Below are 26,048 nucleotides of genomic sequence, written 5' to 3' on the forward strand. Positions count from 1 at the left end.
AAATAAAATAAAACTCTCCACCGGATTGTCAGCCGGGACAGCTGCGGTAGGTTGCTGGAGGCGGGGGAGGGGAGGGTCGTGTCCGCCCAAAGAGCAAGGCGCCCGCAGGGAAAAAAAAAAAATAACGGTAAAATTTTAAATTTAAAAAAAAAATGGGTACTCACTCGTTGTGTGGAATGTCTTCGTCCTGTCCCAGCGTGGTGGATACCACTAGCGTCGCCAGGAGCACCCAGAAGGTACCCGCTCGCCATGTCGCTGCCATGTCACAACCACTCGCTCCAAAGGGTTGACGTATATATATATATTTTTATATATATATATTTCACGCTGAAGGCACACCGTCCGATAGCCGCGGCACAGATCGACGACGCCACATTACGGACCTCCCTCCCTTTCGCGACGATGACAACCCGAACACTTATTACACTACAAAAAAAATGTCCCGCGCCATCGAACAGTATTTTCTTTCTTTTTTTATTTTTTTAAAATCCGAACCAGAAAGGTCACGCACGTAGCACCGTAGAGACAGAGGAAGAGAGGAAGGAAGGGAAAAAAATAATAGTTACTACCGAGAACACTACACACGCGAAAAAAAAAAAAAATCGGTTTAGTTTCACCCGGGAATCGAAGTACTTCACGCGGTTTTCCAGCCCCGGCGGTGCTCGCGAGCCGAACCTCCCGCAGACAGTGGTGCCAACCGTGGAGGGAAGAGAAAAAAAAATATATATAACAAAAATATAAATTATGATAAAAATTAACGCCGAGCACGGGCACCGTTTACGTCGCGCGGCGATGTCGCCTCCACGGCAGCAGGGTTGTTATTTTTTTGTTTGTTTTTTACGGTTGTTTTTTTTTTCGAGGGGTGAGAAGGGGGGGAAATAGGATACGCGCGCGACACACCTTTCGCTTCGGGAGCCCCGGGCAGGAACGAACAAGATCTCGACCTCTCGCGCGCGCGCGCACACACACACACACACACACACACACACGCACACACCTACACTCACACGCGCACGCGCACACGTTCTCTCTCTCTCTCTCTCTCTCTCTGAGCCGGTAACCCGGCGCGCTCGCCGTCTTTGCCTTGTTTATTGATTCGACAAGATGGCGGCCTGCCACCCCCCTCGCGCGCGCGCACACACACACACACACACACACACACATACATATCTCCCTTTACCCCTCCTCAAAAATCTACCTCGTACCGCGTTGCCAACACACCATTCGGGACTGCCGTAAAAGAAAAAAATTTCCCCGCGGGCAGTGTCGCCACGCTCTGCGATAAACGCGGCGTTCGCGCGAAAGATTTTCGGGAGGTAGCTACGTGCCTCAACGAGGTGCGATCGTGCGGAAAGAAAAAAACCAAACCAACCCCGGTGCGGATGGGAAAACCGTCGTGAAACTTACAGCCACGTCCGTTGTGTTCTTGGTGCTGCGACCGACTGAAAAGCCCGCCGTCTACGCCCGTTACCTGAACGAAATATAAATACAACTTTATTTAAAAGAAACGCTTGATTAGGGAAATTGTCAAACGCGAGGAAGTATAAGTAATATCTAAAACTCTCGAACTAAAAAAAAAAAAAAAAAAATCTGGATGTATATACTAATATCTTCTCCACTAACCTGTCCCTTAAAGTCAATTTGTTTTTGTTTTTTTTGTATTTTTTTTTAATTTTTCATTATTTTACATATTTTAGTGCTACTATTTTGAATTTTAATGTCTAAAATCAGGTAAAACCATAGTTTTGAAAATGAATTTGCAAGACGTCGGAAATAAATGCGATGTAACCACTGAGCGGCCATCTGTGGTGGATAGCGTGAACCGAAGTTCTCAAAGACAAAGGAAAACTTTAAAACTGTTTAGAAAATTTTAACAAGATGAGCAGTATTTTAATCAAATTTCTTGACGAAAATCAGGTTCAAAGCCAGGGCTCAGTATTTTCAAGTCTTTTTCGCTTTTATCGGGGCCGTTTCATTATATGGTTTAAAATTAAGGTCTGCTATAATCAAATGATTCAATAGTCAACTTAGCTGCTCCGGCAGCGAATTCTAGCGGCGAATGCGGTAATTACCTGTGATTCGCGTCAATAAATGCAGGTGAAAACACAATTTGCGTATGCATATGTGTTCATCACGCTCGGCATTACTTTAAAGAATTCTACGCTGAAATTTCGTCACCGAGTTTTGTATCATAAGTGCATTTTTGCCAGATGAGAACACGCGAATTTGCCCTTTATCCAGGTTGGATGACATCTCTGGCGAGTGCTGCGAGACTCACACACAACCCCCCCCCCCCCCCTCCCCCTACAACGACCAGGCTTTTTCCGTTCCGTCGGCACCGTACGACAGTTATCGTCTCCGAACCCTTCGCCCCTGTATTCTGTCACCCTCCCCCCCTCTCTCCCGGAAAGCGACGTGAGCGTGTCGGAACGATGCCTGCTGCGCGTCTCACGATGACGACGTTTTGCGCACGCACATTGTGGGTTTTTGCGGGGGAAGGGGGAAGGTTGTGCACGATGGAGGGGATTTTTTTTTTTTTTTTTTTTCGTAGGAGGGGGAAAGCGATAGGGTGGGGGGGAGGCAAAAAAGAAAACCTTTCTTTTGCGAATCGTACGTCGGTGATTAGAATCAATTTCAAAGTCGGGCTTAATCAACAGCTGTTGTTGCGTGAGCATCCTGTGGTTCTATCCCAGTTTATAAAATAACCAGAATAACACAAAAAAAAATTCTAACAGCAGCAATTGCAAAAAAAAAAAGCCTGAAAAATAAATAAAATCTAAGTGTATGCCTGTGGTTTTCTAATAATTAAGTATATAATATTTGTCCTGTTAGCTAATTTAGAAACGTAAACCGAATTTGAAGTAAAGCAAATTGTCTGCTGAACCAAATGATTTAACTCAAAAATTGCTGATACTATTGTACAGAATTTCACTCAGGTTTTAGATAGTAACCCCAGGATTAATTTAGAGTTTATTATATTGTCATAGATCAAATGGTTCTAAATTTAACTGGTACAACCAACCATTGCTGCTAAGGGTGAAATAGACAGTGGTTAAAGGTTAAAAAAAAAAAATCATAACTCCCTTACTGGGTTAACAATAAAATCTATAGGAATAAATTGTAAATATTTTATAATTTATCTAAAACTTTGGTCTAAAACCATTTTTGACAGAACAAACCATTACTGCAAGTAAACGGGAAAAAAAAGGTCGAAAATTCTAGCAGTTGAAATAAAAATACAATAAATATTCCGTACTATTTCAATATCAAATCCTTTCTTTTTTTAACTTTTTAATTATTGTCTAAAGCTTTTAATTAAGGTAATTTTTTTACGTAACAACCATAACTGAAAGGGGTGGAAATAACAAGGGTTGAAAGACCAAAATAAATATCAAAATTTTTTGACGTGACAAGGTCTAATAAAACGATGAACGCCGGCTGCACGCACGAAAAAGTGTCCCGTTACGCGCATTGTCCCGTTACGTTGTGTCCCGTTACACTCATTGTACGCTTGCGCCGCTTCTATCTCTCTTCCCCTCGATTGGAACAACCATCGATTTGACTTTTTCGAGGCACATTAAACTTGAAACACTCTCATTCGTTTCCTTCTGTTCCTATCATCGTCCTATATCCTTAACAGAATAACACAGATTGGAAGAAGTTAAATAGGAAACATGTATAAAAGTTATAGTTAAAATAATCTCTTCGTTAAAGTAATAAACATATTTGAATTAATGAGTGCAAATAAAAGTAAATTTATCAATTAAATTGTAGATTTAATTTCACTCCTTGTTTGTATCCATACAAAATAGTGATAATTCAATAAAAATGATTCAATTTTATTCATAAAAGTATGCAATCATTTCATCAATGTTTTGTTATGACGTTGTCACGTTAAACTATCGTCCATAAACCGACTTTACAGACAACCATTTTTTTTTTAGTAGGAATAATATCAAATCCATTTAAATTTATTGCAAAATTCCAAACATCTATAACCTTTGACTAAACAATTTTTGATAAAATGATCTTTTACCGTAAAAATGGGGATTGAAAACATTTCAAAACTTCCTTACAATGAATTTCGTTCGAATTTATTTTCGATTATCTTAATATTATCTTAAACCTTGGTCCGGAGCAAATTTTTATACGACCATGTGTTTGTGGGTACCTAAATGTTCCACATGCATCAAATAGTGTGTGCGTATATTGCAACGGATGCAAAACTTGAAACCATTCAATTAAAAAATAAATCATCGCATTAAAAGACCACTAAGCTGCGCAAAAAAAAATATCACTCGCATTCACCAAATTAAAAAGTATTTACAATAAATCTAAGTTTCAGGTCTTATTGGTGTGTGCATATACATAAAGTGGCTATAAACTTGTGAATATAAGAGGTACGGTATAGAGCAAGTCTACTTCTTAAATGGGCAATGGCTGGAAAGTTTCATCCACATCTGATGTAAAACATTTGTATCACATCAATTCAAATCAAAGAAAACTGATCGGACTGTAACTGCAAACTAGTATGTACACAATGTGTCAAATGCATCCACAAATATACTTGCATTAATGTGGATTCCACTATTAAATGGAACATGCACAAGCATATCCACCTAATATGTCAGCAGGAAAAACCCGCGTTCAACAACTGCATCCGAGAATTATCATGATAGTGCTGACCCTAGCGATGGCAATTCATTTAGAAAATGAACTTGATGCTGCTGTAAAGGAAGAAATTGTTGCAGAACTAAGTAGAAGTAAAAATTCTAGTTTTTCTTTAATATAAGTGGTGAACAAGTCAATAATTTAGAAGATATTAATGACATAATTAAAGGCATTTATTCTTCAAGTGAATCTGAAGTAATTAAACGGTACACTCTAGCCATTAAATCAACTTTAGCTGCAGTTCATTCGCAGCACTGATTTCTTTCAAGTAGTCAGCATGCTGTGCCGGGAAGATACCTAACAACTCAAACGAAATATAGTGCTACCAAGAAGACTTATCTACAAAATGAATAAAAGTGGAATTTTGAAACCAAATGAAACAGAGATTCAAGACATCGCAATATCATAACTGCATAACATAAACAGTTTACCAGTATTCAAAAAAACAGTAAAACAAATACTTAAGAATATCCTACCTACGCTCTGAAGGAATTCTTTAATTTGATTGATAATAGAAAAATTGAACTGTTAATTTGATGACTGGACTTGTGATAACAGCTGCTTCATGTTTTGCATAAAGTATCAAGTATCACTATACAGTTAAATTGTGTAACATGTTCTGTACTTTTTTTTAAACCTTCATCATGTAAATATTAATGTCTGCACATGCATATTTGTATGTAAAGGGAACTAACTACATGTATAACGTGACATGTTCTATATCCCGGAGCCTTGACTCCATGTGGGATCATCGGAACAAAAAATACATAATAAAATAAAATAACAAACACTTATATATTCATTTTCATTGTCAAACCTAACATATTTTAGCTAAATAATTGTAATATTTTCAGTGGTATGTTAGTAATTCTCATGTTAGTCAAACAATTTTTTAGGAATTTACTGTGAATCCATTTTAATTTAATATTAAACTTATAATTTTAAGGACGGAGCATTTCATACGAATTTAAATTATATTGTCTATTTATTTGGATAGGATAGCCAATAAGCTTTATTTTGTTTCACATTTCCTGGGTTCATTTTCCAATTTCGTTGAGTCATATTTTTTAATGATTGCAGCCACGTGTTTAGTGGATAACATAACATTAATATCCTATACAAAACAAATGTTCACCTAATAATGCAGACTTAAATTTTTATAGTTCAGTAATTTGATGATTAGTTTTGAATTATTTTGTGCTAATAAGTGACAAAATAGGCTTAAATAAGTTTGTTAAAAATAATTAGTGTGTAATCAATGTGTTAATTAGTGCAAATAATTCATATGTAAGTTCTTAACACATGCAAACAGACTCAGTGCTCATTAATAATTTAGGATATTAAATATTATCTGAGTGCTCTAGGTTTTAAATTTTTACTTTCTTTTAAAGTAATGTCAAAATTATTCACTTTTTTTTAAAAATAAAACTGGAGAAAAGCTGTTTTCAACATTTTTTAAGCACACTGGTCAGTGTTTGACAAAGTTGGATAAACTAAATTGAAATACCGCCATATCCTGCATGCATACCATTGCGCTCATTCTAGGTCCCAACGAGCCCCGAATTAAGCGTGACAAAGCGCTTCCTATTGGTCACTTCACAAAGGCTCGGCATTTGAAGACAGTATTATTCTTGTCGTTGGACTCTAGTACCTTTGAATAATGGCTGTACGATGAAATCCAAAGGCCATTGCAAAACACTTGTTTACTTTTTAAATGACAGCTCTACACTTCCGAAGAAATGTCGAGTATTGAGTGGCCGTGGCAGTACAGCTTTCCACCTTTTTTTACGTAAGTAACGAGTAAAATAAATTAATTATGTTGTAGTTATTTATATTTGTACTGGTTACGAGTAGCTGAACAAATTCAAATTTCTAACCTACAAACTGCCTTTGAAGTTGTACCCTGGCTCCTCATAATTACTCAAATTCCTTCTAGCAAGCATTATACATTTTAATTTAGCAACATTGAATATATTTTGATTTATGAAATGCTAGAATTCAATATTTAAAACAACTATCTGCTTGTGTTATAACCTATAAAAAATTCTTATTCGAAGTGCTTGTATCAAAAACATTTCTTTTTTTTTTAGTGGCAGTTAGTTCTTCTAATTGGTCCCCTTATCATGTATCCAAGTTTATCTCTTGATCCTGATGACATGATCCTGTATACATTGATCCTGCGGCATATTATGCTTGCTGTTGGAATTTAGTCCGTGGAAAGATCCTGGCCAAACTAAAACACTCAGATTATAATACATAAAGATTATGTCAGGTCTTGTGAATATTTTTCTTTTGTATTCAAATTTTGATCATGATTGTTATTACAGATTTTTGTTATGTCCGGTGTCTTTTGATGTACTAAATTAAAACAGCAATAATAATGTACCATAGGATCAAAGTATATGGAATAATATCAGAATGAAAGGGTAAACTTGGATATGTGATGTGGAAATTTTACCATTCTTCTTACATTACTGACCTCAATATCTTTCCATCTTAGAATATGAGTAAAACTTATGTCATCACATGCACTTAACCTATTATGTAAAGTTAGGCCCATTCCACAATGATGAGGAAACATTAAAAGCAAAAACAAATCACAGAACGGCAAGATAATCCATAAAATATATAAAATTTAAACAAACATGACTACCACTGTAGCTAAATACTTAGCTTCTATTGATGGCACAGAGTACCTAACTTCAACAGAAATGCTGGGAATTGTCAAGCTAATTCATAAGTGTCCACAAGCTTGCTATTGTAGATACTCCGGTCCGTGAGATATCCATCTCTGTTTACATGTCTTTGTAGAAGGGGCCTTAGTGGGATGCTTCTACAAGGTTTTCCTATCACCTTCTGCAGTGTTTTCCTGAGTCTAAGAAAGGTATCATTTGTGCCCCAAAAATCTTCGATTCATTCGAGAATCAAACACAGCATCTTTAGGCTACTGGCCAGGCACCCTGATGTAGTGTCGCAGCTTATTAAAAGGAGGAGGGGGGGGGGGGGGGTTGGTCTGTAAAGTCGGTTTACGGACAATAATTTTACGTGATAACGTCATAAGAATACATTGATGAAAAATTGCATACTTTTTAATTTTCAAATATTATTTACAGTTTTTGCAAATTTAATTTAAATAATTTGTTTAAATATAATCACGAACAATTAGTTATAGAAATAAACTGAAATCAAATCAATGTCAATAAATTGTTAATTTGAAATGATGAAATTGGACAAATAAATAAAACTTTTAAATTGCTTCTTTTAAAAAGCCCGCCTTAACCTGTTTCATATTATAGAAGATTTTCTTGCAGGGTGGTTGGCCGGTTCTTGCACGCTCGGCTCAGGCGGAACGTGACAATGAGTCATGCTTTTTGGTGCGTGCAGCCGGCGGTCATCGATTTATGTTATCACATCAAAATTAGAGATAAAATTCTGAAAAGGGTATTGCTGAATTCTTCTGATTATGTGTGATGAGAATGTGAAACTGCATTGTGGGAGTTTTTTATGTTCATCTCTAATGACCTTACAGTCAAAAAATCCAAGATCAAATATTTTGTAAAGACAATCTGTTTCAGGATACAACCGCATGCAGAAACAAGAGCAAAGCAGATACAGGCATGGCGATCGCTGGTCCTAGATTATCACCGCTCAGTCAAACAGAGCGTTCTGGATGTCAGGGAAGCGGAACGTAGTCCCTTGTTCAATAACACAGCTATCAACAGTATCCTTCACTGTATAGCACCAGATATTATTCTGTGTGATAGCCAAATTGTCATAATAATTGTCTTTTAGGCAGATTGATTACCATGAAGCAACTTCAGAAAATTTTGTACATAGTTTTTAGTTTCATGGTCTTTAGGTGTGTGTGTGTGTGTGTGTGTGTGTGCGCGCGCATCTATAACTTTTTTTATGGACGTGATAACTGCCATAATTTTGCTTTAATCACTTTCAAATTAATAGATAGTAATATATAAATCCTAAATCTCAGTCAAGTTCATTAATGTGCAAAATGGGACCAAAGAGGTAGAACTTGAAAAGGTTTTTTAAAAAACTAAAAATTGCTTTAACTCTCTTAATATGACAAATATCACATCCATTTTAAAGTATTAATTTCGTGTCCAGTTAATTTTACTAAAGTTAATATTTTCTTACTCTGCATCTATTATTGCTTTAAGATTATTAAAAAAAATTTAATGAAGTTGTTAACCAGACATCAAATACTATAAAGAGAGTGGTTTTGCTCTTAGTGGTTTAGGTATTTATGCTTAGAAGCAATGAAACTAACACTGCTTTAATAATTCTTTATTGCAAAAATGATTTTTTGCACGGAAACTTTACTAGCTGAATAAGTTTTGCCATTCACAGCAACACCACAGTTTAAATCACCCGAATTTCCAATACTAATCAACAAGCGAAACTTTTTAAAATCTAACAACAGGTATACTACTTGCTGAAATCCTCCGAGCCGGAGCAACGTCACTGGGGGGGGGGGGTTTGCACGTGTTGACTCCTCTCCTCCACGTATCTATGTATGATAGTAACAAAGTTTTGTAATTCTTAAGTACGGTAATAAAAAGCGTACTTGGTTGTTAGCCTTGATCTAGTATAATTCTAAATTTTATTTTAAAGACTGGTGACATTCAGGTTGATTATTGGAGAATGTTTTTCATAACTAAACTGCAGGACAGCTTCCGAGAGACGGGATCCTTGCAGTCCTTGAAGATTTGGCAAAAACTAAGAATGCAGAGCCGCTCGACAAATCTAAAAACAGGTAAACTCACTGTAAACATAAAATTGTGTGATACCTTGTTAAGAAAATCCTAAACTACCAAAAAATTTTGAGCTTATTAACCAGGATAACATCTTCCACCAGATTGTTGTATGTATGCAGCTAGCTGTGCCTGCAACTTTGATCGCTTGTAATTTAGGTATTTTCTTTGATCTCCTAATTACTCTGTAATAATATACTTTTATAAATCTTTACTTCGTAACATCACTCAGTCTTTCTCCTTTCTGCCAACAGTGTAAGAACATTTTTGACGTGACAACGTCTAATAAATCGATGAACGCCGGCTGAACGCATGAAAAAGTGTCCCGTAATGCACATTGTCCCATTAAGCTGTGTCCCATTACGCTCATTGTGCGCTTGCGCCGCATCTATCTCTCTTCCACTCGATTGGAACAACCGTCGATTTGCCTTTTTCGAGGCACATTAAACTTGAAACACTCCCATTCGTTTCCTACTTTTCCTATCATCGTCCTATCCTTAACAGAATAACACAGATTGGAAGAAATTAAATAGCAAACATGAATAAAAGTTATAGTTAAAATAATCTCTGGGTTAAAGCAATAAACATATTTGAATTAATGAGTGAAAATAAAAGTAAAATTATCAATTAAATTGTAGATTTCATTTCACTCCTTCTTTGTATCCATACAAAATAGTGATAATTCAATAAAAATGATTCAATTTTATTCATAAAAGTATGCAATAATTCATCAATGTTTTGTTATGACGTCACGTTAAACTATCGTCCGTAAACCAACTTTACAGACACCAATTTTTTTTAAATGTTTTTTGATGTGAAATAGTAACAATTTAAAAGGAAGAGAAGACTGTGGATTCATATGATAGTTTGCAGTAATAAACTAAGGCAGGAAGCCGGAATAGCTAGTAATGTGGTGCAGGTAGGGAAAAGCATATAATAGAAAAAAAGAAGTTGCCTGTTGGATAAATATTGGCATCGTGGTTAAGACTCTGTCCCACACACCATATTTGGTAAAAATCATTTTCTGGTCATTACTTTGTTTTACGGGGTATTCCTTCACATACGTTCTTTAAATGATTCATGCATGTGGGAATTTTAATTTAATACAATTTCTTGGACACATGTTGTTGCAGTTTTGCACTGTTAGTCATGGGAAAAATTCATAAACGAAAAGAAAAGAAATAAAAAATGAAAACTTAAACCCACAGAAAACACGTCTAAATCAGCTGATGTCAAAAAGATAACCCCAACGAACACCATTTCAAATAAAGAAAACACATGCAATCCTTAAAATATACAAATAGCATATAAAAATCTAAATTTACAGCCAGACAGGAAACCAAGTCCTAGGGGCTTTTTCACCATAAAAGTATGCAAATCGTCAGAACACCTTAAAAAAGTATGGAATTGATGTAAATGACGATTATAAAATATATGTAGAACACAGGAATACTTCTTGAAAGGAATAAAAAGCTGTTTTTTTAAATGATACCAGCAAAGGGAAGGACAGCAGGCTGGGTTGTCACGAACGTTTGCCGAACATTTTAAAATTTTCGCCTAGTGAACAGACCTGAGGATGAAGTCCTCAACCCCAGGGTGGGTAGAGAGTCGGAAGCCTGCGCCCTGCAGCTAGTAGGCGGAGGGCTGGCCGTGTGTGTGCCCAGGTGGTACGTGTACTGGCACACCCTGGAGGAGTGGGGCGACGCGGTGTACGAGTGGGCGCGGGGCGCCGGCCTGCTGAACGCCGTCTGCACGCTGTTCGAGCTGACCCAGGGAGACGACACCTCCGGCCAAGGTAGGTCGGTCCCGCTGCTCGCCCCGTCCAAGGTTCGGTCAGAGGCGCACTTGCGTCGGCGAGGCGGGTGCTTCTAGCGCTCTTGTCGCTTCTCAACACTGACGTGCATTAGCGAACTATAAGATTTGAGCGGTAACCACAACCTTATTATGGAAAAAAAAAAATGAACATGAAGGTTTTAACGCAAGTCCCTTGACTTGCTTTCAAGAATCCGTACAGGGTGTTTCAAGCCTGAAAATACTCTGAAAAAAACACATGTTTCACTGTTCTAAAAATACAGTTTTTCAAACAAAAATGCTCGTCCGCCTTTAGCATATCCTTAAACGCTTTTCGTAAACAGACACCACTCAAATATCCGGAACAGTTTTCGAATCACATGTTTTTTTACTAGGCTCTGCACGCAATATGCATGCCCAGGTAGGCGGGGCCACTAATGTGAAACTGTTGAGGTTTTTTTTTTGTCTGGTTGAAATGAAAGATGTTTGAGCACTAAATGTTGAGTCTTGCTATAAACTTACCAGTAAACTGAACAAAATTAAAATTCTGTGATCAGATTTGGTCTTTTTTATTTGCTACTAGCCGTGATACCCATTGCAGATGGGTTAGTTTTCATTTCGTTGCAAAGCATTCCCGGTGCACTCGGATCAATATTTATCTACATCTCTACAAAAATAACTGCTACCCACAGTATAATTACCGTATAGTGGTTAGAAAAAATAAAATATATTATGTGTGTCTTTTTATTATAAAATTTAACGTACAATAAAATTGCAAACTTTAAACACAGCCAGTAGGCTTAAATCCCTTTTGCAATCTGTATTGTGGATCATGTCACCTTTGATTAACTTTATAAATGAGTTTAAATGCCTATTTCCCATATAATTATAGTTTTTTTCCCCGGGATGAAAAGATCTAAAAGTGATGATTAAATACATCAATTCATCAAAATCACTTTAAATTAATATAATTGAGTGGCAAAATTCCTAAATTTTACATTATGTTTGGTTGTGTTAATTTGGTTGATCTGTTATCTTACGTACTGCTCGATTAGCTCCATAGATATAATTTGTCATAAGACACAACTTACTCCCATTTCACTGTTGCAAGTCTCCTTCTGACTGAACTCTTCAGCTTCAATGATGTTTCCACTTGGAAGTATTCCTGGAAATCTTCTTAAGGGCATTACGCATCTCCACCTTGTTTATCAGGATGTTTCCATTCGAGTCAAATAGGTTTCCTTTCAGAGTCATTTTGAATTTAAAGTATAGGTAGAATTGGGCACAGGAATTTGAAATTTGGCCTGAAATTACAAGTTCTGGAATGATCGATGAGTGTGGGAATTGTCATGGTGGAGGACACATTTCTTGTCTGTAGAGTGCAGGCATTTTCTTATGTACTTATTCATGAAAATGCTCAAATACACTTTTGTAATATGCCTGTACAACTGCATGCATGCACACAATGAAATGTACCCTTAGAATTTTTTTTTAAACCAACAACACTGGCAGTGTCTTCACATTTTACCAACTTTGTCACACTTTTAAGCCCGGACATTTATTTCCGAAAGCTGTTTTTAAGAATTCCCAAGTCTCTGAAGCTAATTTCCCGGTTTTAAAACCAAAATCTGATACCCTCCTTCATTTTTCCTATTCTGTTTTGCGAAATCAGCAATCCGTGAGAACTGAAAACACTTTTCGCTCACCAGGATGACGCTGTATTGAACAAAGATATCGCTGCATGATCTTATAACATGCAGAGGACACAATAAGCTTTCCATTTCATGCGGCAGGCAAACCTAGCCCCGCCAATTGATCGCTGTGGCACGTCCTATACCTTTCAGGTTACACCCTGCATTACGCGAACAAAATATCTATTTATACACCTTTTTAACCCAACGTAAGTTTGAGAAAGATTTTATCTTGTTATGCAAGCATTGAAAAGTGGCTTTTAGGCCAGTTGGTTAGTCTTGTGTTTGTCTTGTATAATTTGTGATTGCTTTTAACAAATTTTGAGTATTCCCTAAGGTATCTTCTTAATTTTTTGTTACAGAATTCCACGGACTTGATAGTGAAGTAATGGTCAAGGCTTTGACCACGTTGGCGAACAAGAACAAAGCGGAATTGATCATGTTCGATGATAACCAAGGTGTCAAGTTTTTTTGACTGGGTGCTGATCGTTTTGCTGGCCGCATTGCAATCACGCTTTTACGTTGTAATGTGTACTGGACACACCAAGTTACATCATCTCTGCAGAGCTTTTGTATGTCTGAATGCTCTATGTTGAGTGCGCTACGAAGATACTAACCATAAACTGCTCCCTCGTAACTTACTGTGATTAATTTAATTAGTAGCAAGAAGATGAAACAATTTTTTTGCAGATAGACTATCATTGAATCAATTTTTGTCTAGAGTGTAATATAATACACTGAGAACTACATCTAAATATTTTAATTGCAGTTAATTTTTGTTAGTGATTATGTTAAGTCTTCTAGTAATATAGCAGTGTATTTTTATAGTATTTTTCTTTGCTTTTGTAGTTTGATTTTGTATAGCATACATTGCTGTTGTTAAGTGCCTGCAGTTTATATGAAGATTTGTAAATGTATATAACGTTGCTGATATTGTACATTGCCTTTTCTTTTAGACCTAAAATTTGTGTTGTGTGTGACAAAAAAAATAGTATTGTAATTTCATATATGATTGAAGATGTTAATGTCAAAAGTTTGCAATTATTCAAAATACAGGATGGCTAAAAACTAGGGAAAACATCACACATACCACAGATTTCTTAGTTTCAAATTTATAATCATTAATATGGCTGATATTCTGTGCATATCTTGTCTTTTTCAGACTTATTTACATTGCTTCATTGTAAATGTGCAAGGGTGCTTTGAAAAGGCTTGATCAATGAAGATTTAAGGCTTAACTGAATAATGCACTGGTACAATATTCTTCTCTTGAATGTTGCCAGTAGGTGTGAACGAAACTTTAAAAAATACAAAGTCAAACAAAATATTTTAATATTTGACTTTGGCCTTGAAGCAAACATTTTTGCTTCAGTTTTCGAAGCATTTAAAAAAAACCTCCAATATTTTGCCTGATAGTTTGTGTAGAAAATACAAATAACTTCTTTGGTGTAAGAAATTTGTATTATTGGTCATGAAAAATTCCACACACTGATTGAGATGTATGTAACTAAATAATTTTTTATAGTGATAGGTGATATGGATAAAAACTGATAACAATCCAATTACCGATAAATTATTTTAATAGATCCGATTACCAATACAAAACAGATTCAATAATTTTTTTTTAAATAATCACAGTGCAAGTCTGCAGAAATTAAATATTTTTAGGAATGTCAGTATCTTAGTAAAATTATTTATTAAAAGGATTATTTATTACAAGGATTTTTTGGTATATGACAAAGTATTTTACCACATAAAACTTTTGCATAGCACAATACACATTATGCATTTGATTAATTAAGGAACACAACATTTAACTATAGCCTTAAATTACAGAAAAGTTGGAGTAAAATATGCATACAGTACTATAAACAGGTAAACAAAATATACGAGTGACACCTGAATGTATGAAATTATTTTACTTTTTAAACTGGTATCAGTTTTTATAAGTATCAGTTGGAAACGTTTATATTGGAAATATTGATACTAAAATGATTACACATCAGTACATCACTAATTCTTTAGCATTTACTTTATGTTCAGTATTTTCAACTCACTTTTTTTGGCTTATTGAATATTATTTTAACTAAGAAGATGCAAATAACTTGTAAGGTATGTGTAATGCATATGTGTGTTGGAGAGGAAAATATATTTTGATTACAAAGTACAGATGATTCTGTGGTATGTTAAAAATAACCCTGTGTGTGCTGGAGTTTTGGAAATTTTTATCTTTGAAAATTTTTTTGACAGTTAATAATGTCTTTTTTAATATTACATTACATTATTTTAATGTTTATTTCTGAGGATACATATTATTTAAAGTATGATAGTAAAAAAAACTTGATTCAAAATTATATTTGACTTAAAATTTGTTTGCAATATTTGCTTCAACTTTACTTATCTACCCTTAGGTTCCAGCAACCAGCATAGATATGCTTATGATAAAGTGCCCAAGGGTGTTTTTGTAGTGAGTGGTAATACATGCAAATTATTTTACTATAAAGCACAGAAATGGTAAAAAGAGCAGTTTTAAAATTGTTCCTGGAAATGAGAATAGTATTAGTGAAGGGAAATCTTGTGACTGGAATAGAGATTATTGTTTGCGTGATATAGCAATAAACATTATTTCATCCTATATTTTATGCTATTAATTTTCATGTTGATGTGTGTGGCATTATTGAAATAAAAACATTTTGACAGTTACACAATTTTCCTCATTAAACATTTATACTAAACACATATTTTTTATGGATGTGAAATTTATGACATTCCCTGACATTGGTTAAAAATAAATTTATTAAGTTTTTTTTAATTCTTCAGGCAATAACACAGGCCAACAATAGTTTTGGTACCAGGGTATTTGGAGCTGATTTCATATGAATTTGGTGTCCTGAATTCAAATATGGCATTAGTTTTTGCCTAGGTCAAAATTTGTAGATATAATGTTTTAGTGAAATTTACCTTTTATGTTATTTTAGATTAAATTCCTGAATCAAATTAAAAATTAAATTCTTATTAAATTACACAAATATTATATAATGCAAATATATTGTATAAGTATTATTAGTACGTATATACTAATATGTAATATATATACATACAAAGATAGTACCAAGTCATCGATGGAACCAACTGGTCACTCAATGCTGCAGTACGTAGCTTCTTTTTTGTAAACTTCTTGAGTATATCTTGGAACAGCCCCCCTTTTAAACTCCAGCAATAATCTGCCATTATGTGCCTATCCCATCTTCCTTGATAGCCGTCCTCCATAATTTTAATATCTTGATGAAATCTTTTCACCTTGCTCCTCACTGCTGTTTCCTAAATTTTCGGGATAACTGTCTGGTGGCTGTGTAAATAGTGCGCCTTAATACTATGTTGCACCCGAGGGATTTTAAATTTTTAAGCGTACAGTAGAGCACCCCTCAACCGTAATTCCTACATACGGAACTCCCGATATCCGGAACTAATTTTCCAAAAAAAATTAAAATATTACAAAACATCTCCAAAACATTTCCGCACTGGAACGAGGCATTTTTGCTTTTACCTGACTGTACATGTCTGTCAGAGAGCTAATTATAGCCAGTCTTTCCCGCGCATTGCGTAAATACACCGCTGGTTTTCGCGTCGGACGTGAATTACTATAAAGATGTTTATGCTATAAGTAGTTTTATTGTTTCACTATGTCAAGTAAACTGCAAATTCCGGCCGGCCCGAGAGTATGTACACGTGATAGCGAGTAACATTTACTTCGAACGTGTGATGCTTTCAGTTTGTAGACAATAATTTAGTGTACAAAATATGTATTATGTACATATTTATACGTTACATTCTACATTTACCTGTATTTCTCTATCTCTGTGTTTTTAAACGAGTTGCTTGAAGTGTTATTCTTGTGTATGTGAAATGTAAACTGTGCGTGGCAGTGACTATACACTCTCCAGGAAGTGTGAATCACTAGCACGTCAACACAGAAGTAACACAACACTGCAGCTGTAGTCGTACTACCTCCCCCGAACCCTCTTCACCCTCCTCTTTGCTCATGCACACACCCTCCCACAGAGATAAGAAACACCCGCTTGCCAGCTTGCTTGAATGAAGGTAATTCAACCAGCCCGGAGTTTTACGACCCGGCTTGTTTTGAAAGCAGTACGTATGTAGATCTACATATTTTTCATTGTATGGTTTTATAACTGTGGAAAATATTTACAGTACAACTTTGGCTATACATATAAGTTAATATTTGCAGCATGTAATGGCTTTTTTCTTTGCCTCCCTACCACAATTCCCCTTACCCGGAATTTTCCCATAACCGGAACAGACCTCCCCCCAATGATTCCGGTTGAGGGGTGCTCTACTGTATCGTATACCAGTTCAGGATGGTTTTCTGCTTTTCATTGGCCCTGAAAATTTCCGACAACTGCAACAAATGAAGTCAAGGATTTTCGCTCAGCCTTATTCATGGAATTTACGAAGGCTTGTGTCCTTACTGAATTTTCTTATTTCTGGGCTGTGAAATATTCCTGCTTTTAATTCCGTGCAGATGCAGATAAAATACATGTTGCAGCTCTCTAAAAAAATTTCAGAATCTGTTTATTTAATTTTTTTGGCTCATATCTCACTTCAAAGTCTGCCGACCCGTGCTCTAGGATGATGCGAAATAGCAGTTAATCCACAAAGTTCATGCACATGTGATACATGGGCCTAAATAATAATGTATTATCATTACTTTAAAAGTATTTATAATGATCATTTAGCATTTTTTTTTATGGAAATGTGGATGATTTGTTAGTGAAACATGAATTTTTTTGGATACAGCGATTCATTACAAGGGCATTTACAATGTTTCTCATCACCAAAGGAAGCATAAACTAGTCGTGCCAAACTTTTATTCTTAAAATTATAATTTTTACTAGCAATATGTCTTCCAAACAAAAAGATTTTACAGATAGCCATATTTATTATGTTTGTTGTCATAAAAAACCAAGCATAAAAACCAAATGACAATTAATGCATAGTAGAACGTGTGCATGATATCCATTTTCAGAGGCTTTCATGGAAACTTTAATAAATTTTTTATTGAAATATGTATTTATTTAAATATTAACCAATATCTTACACAGGCAAATAAGACATTCATTTTGACCCCAAAAAAATTGTACAGAAGTTATTAGGCTTAGCTTTTATCCAGTGGCTAGCACAAAGTCAGTTTACAATGGCTTGTTATAAAATAAAAACCATTAAAAAATTCAATAAATTTATCAGCAACATAACTCTCAAAAAAAAATATTGTGAAAATTCATAATATTTTGTGTATTGTTATCGTAAAAACATTTAATTTTCTTCACCTAGGTAGTTAACCATTAAATTTTAGCTAGGCATACACAAAGTTTATTTTTCTGTGGCTTATTGCAGTAATGTTGAAGAATATTTTATTTTGATCAAAATTTGTTTCAGTAGATAGACTTATTAGGAAAAAATAAAACTGCAAAAGAGAGAAAAAATATGTACCTCCGTAGGTGCAATAAAAACATGTATAAACCGATGTGTACGTGACCAATATTCTGTGTGTGGTAGGGCACTTCAATCATGCCTCGTGAGTTATCTGCAACTCGAGTTGCCTTAGACGTTTAAATAGAGTGAGTGAGATAGCCCTTACTGTTGACAGCCAGATCATGTCCACTAGCAAGGGGAAGAAAGGGGAGAGATTAGACAGTGGGCCTGTACCTGCCTTTCACAGACACGGCACGAGAATGTAGTGTTACGCAAGTGGTAATAATCGCGAAAGCAGTTTTTAAATTAAGTTTTGCAATTCAATTATTTAACGTACTTGCAGTGTGTAAATTAAGGGTAGCGACAGTACAACCCAGAGAGTTAATCGTTGTCAGCAAACTTAAATATTTTTGATCGATCATTGCCCTATTACTTCCTTTAATCAATCATCGCCCTATTACTTCCATTTTTAATGGGTTTTCAAATGCCCAGTCTGAATGCGAGCAGCTTGACTGATACTGGATTACAGAATATTCCAAACTAAAAATAACGGAATAAAGTGACCACTTAATAATTTAGAACTACCCTAATTTTTTGGAAGAAAGCAACAACAGCACAACTCTTTTAAGATGTTTTTTCAAGGAACTATCATCAAAACTTTTTATCAGCTGGGAAAATGTCTTAGGTAGGAAAAGGAAAATTTTATGTACTTCATAGTTTGCTAATAGACTAATAGTATACAATGACTAATGCTTACATTTTCTTGTAGAAACCAGAATCAATGACTACATAATTACATAAAGTTTAAATGTATTATTGGAAAAATTAATTTTAACTTGCATATGTATTGGATAATTAAGTGCAAATAATATATAACATAAAACAGGCATATCCTAATTTTGCATTTAATCCCATTCTTAGTTAACGTCATATTACTAGTAAATCAATTCTAGTAACTCAAATTTTCTGTCAACTTTAAATATATTCACCACAAAAACCGTAACTTGATCATGAGACAGAACTATGCACATCTTATGGAGAAAATGGTAGGATCAAAACGTTTAACTGTATTAAGACAGGAAATCATAGCATGTGGGAATGTCTTTGAACAACTTTACTGTATTAACTATGTCTTTATTAATTTACAGTGCTAAAATTATTTAAATTTTAGGTTAGTAGAGACAATATTTGTTTTAGGAATGTTGGGTATTAAATAGAATGTTATTTACATATTAAAAAAATACAGCTATTATTGGATATAGTCTTTATTTTAAAAAATATTGACAAAGATTTCATACAATAAATAAGTGTTACTTTCGTTGCACTAAAATATCCTACATACTAGTTCCGCCATCTTTATTCCAGAGGTATATATGTCATTGTTTCAGTTTCAAAAACTTGTTTAGTTATAAACTATGAATACAGTAATTACAACTTACATGTTCATTTACAATAAAATAATTACATAAATTATATTTTTAAAGGGTAATTATTTACACTATTTACACACACTCTTTACTTTTTCAGTTTAAGTTGGAGTGCCGCAAACGTTTACGTCAGATTTGTACAAAAAGAATTCAATAATTTATGCAACTTTACAAAGCTACAAGAGATAAATGTACAATGTAAATATACAAATATTTATTTTATTAAATTTGATCAATAAATATATTTATTATTACAGTTATATTAAATAAATGCAGTAATGAGCAAAATTAAATGAAAAAGTGACCAGCCACATAAACACTTAAATTAAAATTATTTTTGTACAAAAATTGTTTTCAATAACCTTTACCAACAGTGATGCTTCTAAAAATAGACTTACAGCATTTCACTGTACCAGTGATTCAATATAAATGAACACTAGATTAATTTATTCACCAAAATAAATTTACATTTTCACAGTATCTAATAATAATGATCAAGTAGCTTAATTATTCGTGATGATTTTAGTTCTTTCTTTAATACCATGTAGAATTCATATTTTTTAGAGATGGACTGAGACTCAAAAACTCAAGCCAATTAGAGCGTGTAGCTAAAGCTAGACTCAACAGTTGAGTTCTTTTCATTAGACAGAAAGTGACTGGACAGTTTTTTTATATAAATTGTTTCATATTTGACATGTGCAAGGAGCATTAAATTCACATACCATTATTTTGCAAACAGTTCCCAAAGTAATCTCATATTTTTATTTATGCAGCTTTCCCTAAGCATGGTTATTTTGCATAATTACACTGCCCAAAAAAAGTAAAACATTTCTTCTGCTATTTACGTTTGAAAACATTGGGAAAGACGTAATTTTGGAATGCTCTACTGTAATACAACAGATAAACCATTAAAAGAAAACATTTTAATGTCTCTAATTTACATGTTTTTTTTTACTATAGCAGTAATCTATAGGATCGCTGTTCGCCACAAAACGAAAATGTTAAACCATGTATCTTCATATCTTTGACTATCTGGTAATATGGCAGACATCTAACCTATATCAATGAGCAAATGCAATTATCTTTTTCACCATCAAACATTACATATTGCACGTGTAGTTTAATGCCAGTTTTAAAATACATTTTGGATGTGATGTTTGAAAATGCCTATATATTGCGGGTTTAGAAGTCGGGACATTTGTTTCCAACCAGAATATTGCAGATGAAAAAGAAAATAATACAAAGTTAATTTACTGTTTGTTTATTTTTTTTTAATAAGGTAGAACTCTATTTGACTAAAAAAATTATCATATGTGTACTCGATTCAAATCAAAGAAGATATTACTGATCTCGAATCAACTCGGGCCAAAAATTTGCATTCTGTCCATCTCTAATGTTTTTATTGTTTCACAAAAATATCATGATTCAGTAGTGCTCTCATTCAATCTTTCGAAAGGACTTTGTACAATAAATATATATAAGAGGTTTGTTTTCATCAAAACTAAACTGAGTCAACCATTTTCAAAATTATAAATATCCTCTGTTCTTTGACACGTACAGTTTTTAATTAAGTTATTCTAGAAGGGATATTGATTAATTTATTTGTTAATAAGTTGTTTTTTTCTTCAAGAAAATGTACATTTTAATCAAATCCACAAGGAATTTTTGTTTAAGATTACCTTATGTTATTTCTATGTTAAATATTAATTATAGTGTCTAAACAAACTTTAAATACAGTTAGTTAAAACCTCAAAAATGTCCTCCCAACATTTTTTTAATGTACTAGAGCATACTATACTTACAAATAAATATAAATTTATCATGACTCAGAATAGTGAAAAACAGTTACTAATATTTTATGAATTTCAGTTGGTAATAAAGCTTGAAAATCTACCGTTTGTAATTTCCATTTATAAGTAGAGCCTTCATTTTACAACTATAATTATACACAATCCTCCTTAGTAACAAATTTCCTTGCTCTCCAGTATCATTGTTTGATTGAAGACAAAAAAGAATATGCATTATCAAAAATATTGACATTATCTATGCAAGGGTTATTTTATGATATGTTAATGTGATAATAGAGTTTTGATTATAAGACCGATAACAGCCAGATTTTTACATCATTGTGATCCTTGTTTGCCAAAGTTGTATGAAGATCACTCATTTTATACATCAACATTTCTATAAGTGAACAAAATTCATTTTGAAGGCACTCTCAGTTTTGGTTTTCGAAAGAAGAGATTTCTTACAGAAAAGTACCTTAACGTAACATTTACTACCTAAACACTGAAAATTATGTTTAATAAATACAATTATTTTACATGCATTTAAGAAACAGGGTTTGACACACCATACCTTGACTAAACAATTTTTGATCATATATCATTGCTTATTATAAAATACTTTACTTTGTACAGTGATAGACATAACACATAATTTATTAAAATGACTAAAGTTATAGCGTTTAGTAATAAATATTTTTCATTGGGTTTCAATAATGCTTTAATTATAAAAAAAATTACTACAGTATAATCACATTTTCAACAGACATCAGTCAGTCACAAAAATTTTCAAAAATTCTAATAATTTGTACCCTTTACCTTAAAACCTGGAAAATTTTCAAAAAAATATATATTAAAAAGTTACAGCAATCAAACCTCCCAAAATAATTGTTCACTCTAAATAATAGGTGATAATATATTAATTTTGGTTCATTAATCAACAAGATGTGTCGAGGGTTGCAACTGAATCAATGTTCTTTGATTTCCTATGAGAATGTGACACCATAGCACTCAACATCATGAGAAGAATCCTCGACTATTTAAAAGAAAATCAAACAATGCCAAGCAAATAGAGACAAGATTTTATGATTTTATTTTTAGGCCAATTTCATTTGTTTGTACAAGAAACTGTATCTCTTCAATTTAAGTAAATGACATTAATTCAATCAAATAAAGTAGAGTTCTGTTTATCTGGACCAGATGGGATCACTGTAAGTCTGAATAAAATGAAATATGCCTTAAAAAGCACGTACCATGTTTTATCACATAATTTTTGCATGTGCATAATCGTCATACCATTATTATACACATTAAAGAGAGAGAATTTTTTTTTGCATAAAAATTACATGATGTTTGTGGTCCCGGTGTTAGATTCAGAGCGCTTTGTGTAGATACCATTCCATATAAACAATGTATTTTAAAGTTGCAGTATAATGTTCATACGGATATTACTGCTTACTTATTTAATTAATAGAAATACGAAGTTGTCTGATGTGAAAATTTTATTTTATATTATTATATTTTAACAATATAATCTTGATCTGTTCATCTTTGTCGCCGATGTGTACCGCTTATAAAAATGTAGCCAGCACTAGTTACCGTCATTCATGTTTGATTATATTGATTCCTGTATAGAGCGCGCACATGTAGTGAAATATTGATATAGATAGCTCACCAATTGCATGCAATGCACGCGCTCTGTCTAGTACCGAGTTAACTACATTTAATAAGCCCACACTCTATCAGGGTGTGTACGACGACGATAGTTAAGTGTTAGTATCGGCTCATGTTCGGGTCACGGTTTTTGTTTTTCTACTTAGTTGAAAAAAATAATTTTGTTACATGACTTATTAATTTAAATTGTTTGGCATGCCTTTGTATACTCTATTTTTTTTTATTAAATAAACATACTTTCCATGAATAGGTTTTGTTTTTATGGATAACTTTACCAAACAAATAAAAGGAACCCCTACTTTTCAAACTTAATTTTAGTTTAAAAAGTGCGACGATTATGCAATAAAACAGTTTGGATGGGTAAAACTATAAAAATCAATGTTGTTTTCTTCATAAATACACTTTTCTTATAGCTTAATTTTAGTTTTAATTAGTGATGAACTGAATCCCAATACCGGTATTCTTGAATCCAAATCTCGAATTCTGAGTTCCAAAGAGAACCTCGAATATACCCCTCAAATCCGTATCTAAAAGGCGGTATTCCAAGATATTCGGGTAAGGTAGTAAAAGAGACTGCCTAACTAGCGGGCCATATGTGTCCAAACTGCATCCCAGTAAGGAACCAACCGTTTTAATAAACAGTGCCCTGCACGAGGCTAGAAACTCATTTTCAATATACAAGTTAATGGCGCCAGACACAGGTCCGCCATCTGTACGAAATCAACAAAAGAATGAGCTCTGCGTATGTGCAGAATTTGGGTGATAGATTGGTAACAGGTAGGACACCAAAATCTGTTCCCTAAAAATAAGGGACTACTAGCTGTATCCTACCTATCATGAACTAGGAATACAGTTAGGGTACAGTTGTAGCATATTCAACACCTAAACCAAACCCTTATTTTAGTTTCTTGGAGTACTGCCCCCAAGTCTTAATGGTCAAATATAAAATAATATACAAGATATTAAAAATATTAACTAAGGTGTCGAAATATTTAAACCTTTAAAATGTTTGTTTTACAAACGAAGTTTCCAAAATCAATACATATTGTAATTTTATTTATATGTATATTACATTTAAAAGTACAGTATCCTGGGGGAACAGGATAGGGTTTTGGGAAAAAATTGACCTATGAAATGTCAGAGGTACAGTGTGAATATTTTAGATTCCTTAAATTCCTGTAATATTTTTCTTCAAATCTTTTTCCTCGAATATCAAATTTTTAGAATACTACAGATTTAATGGTATTTGAGGTTTTGATTGGCCCATACCTAGTTGTAATACTATATACTGTAAATGTAGACCTAAGTTTTTAACCTACAAATCCTGTTTTGTTTTTTGTATAACTTTTCCTGAAGAACAGGATCTACTGTACATTAAAAGGAAACTTTTTTTTTAAAATTTAATAGCATTTAAGTGATAACATGGTGTATTGATATACTTTTAGGTGTTATTTCAGTCTTATCACATTTCATCATGAACTCTTTGTCCCTGCATATGAAATTTATTAAAAAAAAAAAAAAATAAGAACCAACCAAGAATCGGTTTCCACGAACCAGACCTCAGCACCAGGAAGAAATAAATGGAAACTGTTCATGGATTCAATGTTCAGTTGATGGCAGTGTGTTGCCCACAGTCGTGAAAGGTCTTGCTCCTGGATGCGAAGCAAACCCGACTGAGGAGGTTCGCCGTGGGGCTGTCGTGCAACAGGCGAGATGCGAAACTACCGCAGGCTTGTTGCACTCTGGGTCATCGGCCGCTCTTGCCCCGTTGCGACGATGGGCACCGCATTGGCTGCTTTACGCTGATTGTTTTCTCTGGTAACATGCGGGAGGGAGGGAGGGTGCCGCTACGAGCCGTTCCGACCCGCGCTGTCCGACTCGGAGCCCGAGTCTCGACTGCCTCGGCTCGACCGAGACCTGCTGCTGCTGCCGCCGCTGCTCCCAGCTTCTCTGTCCGCCGATCCTGAGACGCACACACACACACACAAACAAATTTTAACAACTCGTCGAGAACGCGGTCGTTGGAGACTGCAGCACGTGACGACGACAAATCATTGATGCTGGGGAAAATAACTGGCCGCCAATTGCCCTTGGCAGCAATGGCCAACTCTGGCCCGCGGCATTGTTTAACACAGCCTGCCTGTAGAATCTCACAACAAAGATAATTTAGTATCAAATTATTCATGAACATTGAATATATTTCTAACAAAATTTCAACGTACAGTGAAGCTTTTTTTTTCCACATTTCACAGGAGTCCAAGAAAATTTTATCCAAAAAACAGTAAAATAAGAAGAGAGAGTAAAATGAAATAAATAAAATAATGTGGCAATACATTTTTTTTTTAACCAGTTAAATCTTATGTTTAAAAATTATATTTTTTTAGACCACTGATTAAATTTTTAATTAGAATTTTAAATCATAAACACATATTTTCGAACTTTAACGAAGTTGAGATTTTTGTTGTAATGAGTCCAACTTGACGTATCTGTTGGGAACAAAATAATAATTTAAAAAAATATTATATCTGTAATGCTGAATTGCTTTATTAGCAGTCTTTGTGTGCATATATGTAGAATAAGCTGTCAGCAGGAAAGCCATGATGTTTGCACAGAAATATTGAAAAAATATAATTTAATTTTTTAATCTATGTATTGTTCATTAGTAGTTTTTTATAATCAAAGTTTTTTTTGTATAAATATTTTTTTTGTTTTTTCTTTACATGCCACACAAATTATTCATTGGTTATT

The 26,048-nt window shown here is 34.1% G+C and overlaps 3 protein-coding genes across 3 annotated transcripts in view; 1 reads left to right on the forward strand and 2 right to left on the reverse strand.

Annotated features, from left to right (window-relative positions):
* LOC134540368 (voltage-dependent calcium channel subunit alpha-2/delta-3) overlaps positions 1-1,439 on the reverse strand; it is a 222,391-nt gene extending 220,952 nt beyond the window's left edge. The window contains exon 1 of the mRNA XM_063383055.1: positions 165-1,439. Coding sequence (XP_063239125.1) covers positions 165-262 — 98 coding nt within the window. The 5' untranslated portion in view covers positions 263-1,439. The remainder of the gene's footprint in view (positions 1-164) is intronic.
* A 4,809-nt stretch (positions 1,440-6,248) lies between these two features.
* LOC134540370 (vacuolar protein-sorting-associated protein 25) lies at positions 6,249-15,625 on the forward strand. Its single transcript, XM_063383057.1, has 5 exons — positions 6,249-6,460; positions 8,247-8,392; positions 9,355-9,442; positions 11,105-11,235; positions 13,285-15,625. Exons 1-5 carry the CDS (start codon positions 6,411-6,413, stop codon positions 13,395-13,397), a joined length of 528 nt encoding a protein of 175 aa, XP_063239127.1. The 5' UTR covers positions 6,249-6,410; the 3' UTR covers positions 13,398-15,625.
* Positions 15,626-19,710: 4,085 nt separating this feature from the next.
* LOC134540309 (protein patched) overlaps positions 19,711-26,048 on the reverse strand; it is a 118,692-nt gene continuing 112,354 nt past the window's right edge. The window contains exon 22 of the mRNA XM_063382969.1: positions 19,711-25,263. Coding sequence (XP_063239039.1) covers positions 25,148-25,263 — 116 coding nt within the window. The 3' untranslated portion in view covers positions 19,711-25,147. The remainder of the gene's footprint in view (positions 25,264-26,048) is intronic.

This window comes from Bacillus rossius, chromosome 16, assembly GCF_032445375.1.
Source record: "Bacillus rossius redtenbacheri isolate Brsri chromosome 16, Brsri_v3, whole genome shotgun sequence".
Classification (NCBI taxonomy): Eukaryota; Metazoa; Arthropoda; class Insecta; order Phasmatodea; family Bacillidae; genus Bacillus; species Bacillus rossius.